This window comes from Laccaria bicolor, genomic scaffold (genome assembly GCF_000143565.1).
Source record: "Laccaria bicolor S238N-H82 LACBIscaffold_70 genomic scaffold, whole genome shotgun sequence".
Lineage (NCBI taxonomy): Eukaryota > Fungi > Basidiomycota > Agaricomycetes > Agaricales > Hydnangiaceae > Laccaria > Laccaria bicolor.
The window spans coordinates 221,045-221,661 of record NW_001889941.1 but is presented as its reverse complement, the minus strand read 5'-3'; the positions used below and the strand labels follow the sequence as shown (position 1 = coordinate 221,661).

Here is a 617-nt window from a genome sequence, read left to right as displayed (position 1 = left end):
CCCTGGGATAGTATCACTAGGCATGTGAAGCTATGCAAAATGTACTTTTATTGAGGACTTTTCAAGTTATACCCAGTGTAAATTTATTTTCTATCATTCTATACTTCAGCCATTGTTTAAAAGACATCCTGAGTCTTTATGGATCAACTCAAAAGGATGGTAGCATTTTTCTTTCTTGCAGAAAAGAAGGACCAATGTTGTCAATACTTGGTTACTTCCAGAAAAACTCTGGGAATTAGCTTCTACAGACATCATGCAATGTTCATTTTAACATTTCTACCTACCTTTGTATTATACACACTGCAAACATTGATAGGGAGTCATTTTACCTCATTCCAACAAATAGATTGAGTGAAAAATACATAAAATGGAGAACAAGTTCAATTTACCTTTTAGAGGAGAATATAAAACTTTCTGGCCCAGAGACTTTATGAAACTCATAACAATATCAGGGAGATCCAGTGTTCAAAATATCTCTTCCTCAAGTTGTGAATTGCTTTTGGTAGGTTGCAGTCATTCAGAATTTCCCACTTTGTTACATCCCATTTTTGGCACTTGTCACAGTCAATTCCCTGCCTCATCTTGAGTTTTCAATTGTTCATCCACAGACTTGGTAT

At 35.3% G+C, this 617-nt stretch overlaps 1 protein-coding gene across 1 annotated transcript in view; it reads left to right on the top strand.

Annotated features, from left to right (window-relative positions):
* Positions 1-367: 367 nt before the first annotated feature.
* Positions 368-617, top strand: part of LACBIDRAFT_334835 (uncharacterized protein) — a gene marked incomplete at both ends in the record, with an annotated part of 2,815 nt that continues 2,565 nt past the window's right edge. Inside the window, 2 exons of the mRNA XM_001889662.1 lie at positions 368-502; positions 609-613. Coding sequence (XP_001889697.1) covers positions 368-502; positions 609-613 — 140 coding nt within the window. The remainder of the gene's footprint in view (positions 503-608; positions 614-617) is intronic.